Source organism: Zea mays, chromosome 4 (genome assembly GCF_902167145.1).
Source record: "Zea mays cultivar B73 chromosome 4, Zm-B73-REFERENCE-NAM-5.0, whole genome shotgun sequence".
Taxonomy (NCBI): Eukaryota; Viridiplantae; Streptophyta; class Magnoliopsida; order Poales; family Poaceae; genus Zea; species Zea mays.
The window spans coordinates 217,270,529-217,273,694 of NC_050099.1; the positions used below are offsets into that span (position 1 = coordinate 217,270,529).

The window sequence follows — 3,166 nt, forward strand, 5'->3', positions numbered from 1 at the left end:
TTATTTTCCAAAATCCACTCGAAGCTCGGGGGCTACACCCATTGGGTGCACCTCCGGTGCACCCAATGAAGTTCAGGGTCCTACAATACGAAATGCCAATCTCCAAGGCATGAGTATGAGACAAAGCTCCAGTTTTCGAGTGATCAAAGCAGAAGGAGACAGTAAGAAATCGTTTTTACCAAACTGCCCGGAAAGCATTTCTTGTCATAAACAAAGACCGCAAGCTGGACCTAGGATCTTTGGGCCGATTATCTCAAAATCAACCCAAAGATCGGGGGCTTGTGGGGACAGATATCCCCCGGGTCCACTGGAAGGATAAAAGACCTCACGAAAGGCCCAAGGGCCCAATAGATCGTAAGGTCACTCCTTCATGGGCCTGGGGAGGAACAATCAGTAAAGCAGATTGACATAAGGCCGGATCGGTGCAAGCCTGGACGGCCCCAACATTGAGCAAGCAACCACAACAGAAGATCCGACTTTCCCGCGCTGGAGCCCCGTACGACGGAACCAAGCGAAGATAAGTCGCCAGAACTATAGGAAGATAGACTCAATCAGTTCACTATCTCTTAGGTGCAGTTTGTTATCTCATCCGCATGTATTGCCTCACGGTCGAATATATAAGGCCTAGGGGGCACCCCTTCAAGACGATCGATCCCACTACTCAGCCATCCACCCCCAACTCTCTACGTTCTAGCTTTAGAGAGCTCCCTTGTAACCCATTACATAAAGCATACTCGCCAGGACGTAGGGTGTTACGCATCTCAAAGCGGCCCGAACATGCAAACACTGTCCATTGTTCCTCGTGCATCTGGCACGAACCATTTAGCTACAGTCGGCGACACCGTCCTACTCCTAAAACACCTTGAGGGGCAACCCCGGGTGTGCGGTCGGACCCAAAACACCGACACTATGGACTGCAAGAAAGAGAAAAAACATGGACCAATATTCTTTTCTATATATCAATCTTGCTGATGTGTAGGAAATGCAAACTCTATAGCTAAGATACAGAAAATAATGCGACTAGTTGAACAGTCAAGAATAATGGTATGACGTCGACAAAGCTTCGGTTTTGAATGTGCTCTTAGTTGGTTTGATAAAAATTATAGTGATTGTCACTGCTCCGAGGCCTATGTATGTGATCCCCTCGATGTTGGCTCTGACCGATTTTAATGTTTAATTATTATTTTAAAACTTTGACTTTAAAAACATGACTTCACTATATTTAAGATTGGCAGCAAAGAAAAATGAAGGGAATAGTTGAATCATTTACTTTTAAAATAGAGTAACAGTATAGTTGTATTTGTGTATCGAAAAAACTAGAAATTGGTTTCATTTACTTTTATTTTTTTAATAAAACAGTTTGTAGAAACGGGTGGAAATAGAAACTAGTTTCTTAGAAACTATGGTGCTTCTAAACAGACACTTAAGAGCCACGATATGTTCTTTATATCATAAAAATGTCAAGTTTGCTTGACTATATAACCATTATTATACTTACTCTAATATATGTTATTCCACCGGATCGATGGCTATATATATTTGTAATTGATAGCTGGCTTCGCGAGTGTCGCTTGCAATTAGTGTTGATACAAATATATACAAACAGATGCATTGATGCATGCATAGATATATGGATGGTTGAATAGATAGATCGATCGATTAGTGTAGGTACACCTATCTAGCTACATGGATAGATCAGCATTGGTTTAGATTGGTTTAGATACATAGATAGATAAATAGAATGATAACTATAGACACAACTCTTCTTTTTAATTAAGAGGTATATATAAAGCCATTATTTAGAAACAAGATATTGATAGAAATAGATTCGCGCGATAGGGTCAATTATATATTTTGAACAAAATTGATGGACGCACCAAAACACACCATGCATACACAATGCAGCAGGACATGCAAATCTAAATCTAAAATTATTAAGATTTCCAATCGATCTCCACTTCTTCTATCTATCGGCAACATTAATTAGTATCACCATATCCATCAATACGGATACATAATTATCAGTTAATGCAGGCCACGGTGCATGTATAACTACCGAGCACATACACACCCTCTCTCATCGTGTCTGACCATGTCGTCCAGCAAGCAGGTTGTGGTGGCCACCGTCGCTCTAGCGCTGCTCCTCCACGCTTCACATCGTAAGTGTGGCCACGAAGAACTCCGGTCTCAAGAATTCTGCAACATTTTTGTTTGCACTTTGCACTAGCTAATTAACGGTTGAACTATAAGAGTGTTCTTAACAAGGGATTATATTACTGAATCGAGCTTGCATTGCGTTGCATTATTGCATCGCAGTTGCAGCCGGAGCCGAAGGAGAAACGGTGACACCGTTGAGCACATGCGAAACCCCGATCTGCGTCCCCTGCTGGGGCAAGAACCAGGTCTGCATCGCCGCTTGCGTTGCGTTGCGCTACACCGGCGGTTTCTGCAATGGTGACACCTGCGTATGCACCAAGCAGTGCCTTGCGGAAGCGGAAGCGGTGGCGGAGGCTGGTGGGCCGTCCCCGCCGCCCGTGCAGCCGCCGCCGCTCGGGAAGCGTGGGATGGGAATGCTCAAGTGATGGACGATTACGTAGCTTGTTGGCCGACAGATGGCTGAGGCATATGTCAAATAAACTCTCATTGTTAAAACATAATATATTCTACTAGGTATATGTCCATGTTTTGTCACGAAAATTAAAAATTAGTATAAATATAGATATAAAATGACAAACATCACTAACACTATCAAAATGACAAAATGACAAATAAGATCCACCCGTCATCACTCAACACCACCCACCATGCAAGACAAAATCACTCGCGTGAGTTCTGCCGGTGTGGAAGGGGGAACAGTTAGTCGGCCACCTTTAGGGCCTCCGACAGCCGGAACACACCGATCCAGAGGAAGAGAACATCTAGCTCGGCGGGAGTCCTCCAGATGCCCGATATGACGTGGAGCACGTCCGTTGGCGGTCACCGCCTTGATCCTGAAGAGGTGTTCATAGTTGCTGAGCCCCGTCTCCACCAGCAAACGGAGTTCCACGTTCGACATCTGCTACCCCTCGAGCACCGACATCAGCTCCGTCGTATGCCTCTTCTGCTCGTCAGTGCTCATACACATAATTTAGTCTAAAAGAAAAGACAGTAAAGAACAGACACATAC

At 44.2% G+C, this 3,166-nt stretch overlaps 1 protein-coding gene across 1 annotated transcript; it reads left to right on the plus strand.

Moving 5' to 3' along the window:
• The first annotated feature begins 1,878 nt into the window (after positions 1 to 1,878).
• Positions 1,879 to 2,679, plus strand: LOC103654601 (uncharacterized). Its single transcript, XM_008681440.3, has 2 exons — positions 1,879 to 2,159; positions 2,317 to 2,679. The coding sequence occupies exons 1-2, from the start codon at positions 2,045 to 2,047 to the stop codon at positions 2,580 to 2,582; spliced, it is 381 nt and encodes a 126-aa protein (XP_008679662.3). The 5' UTR covers positions 1,879 to 2,044; the 3' UTR covers positions 2,583 to 2,679.
• Positions 2,680 to 3,166: the final 487 nt, after the last annotated feature.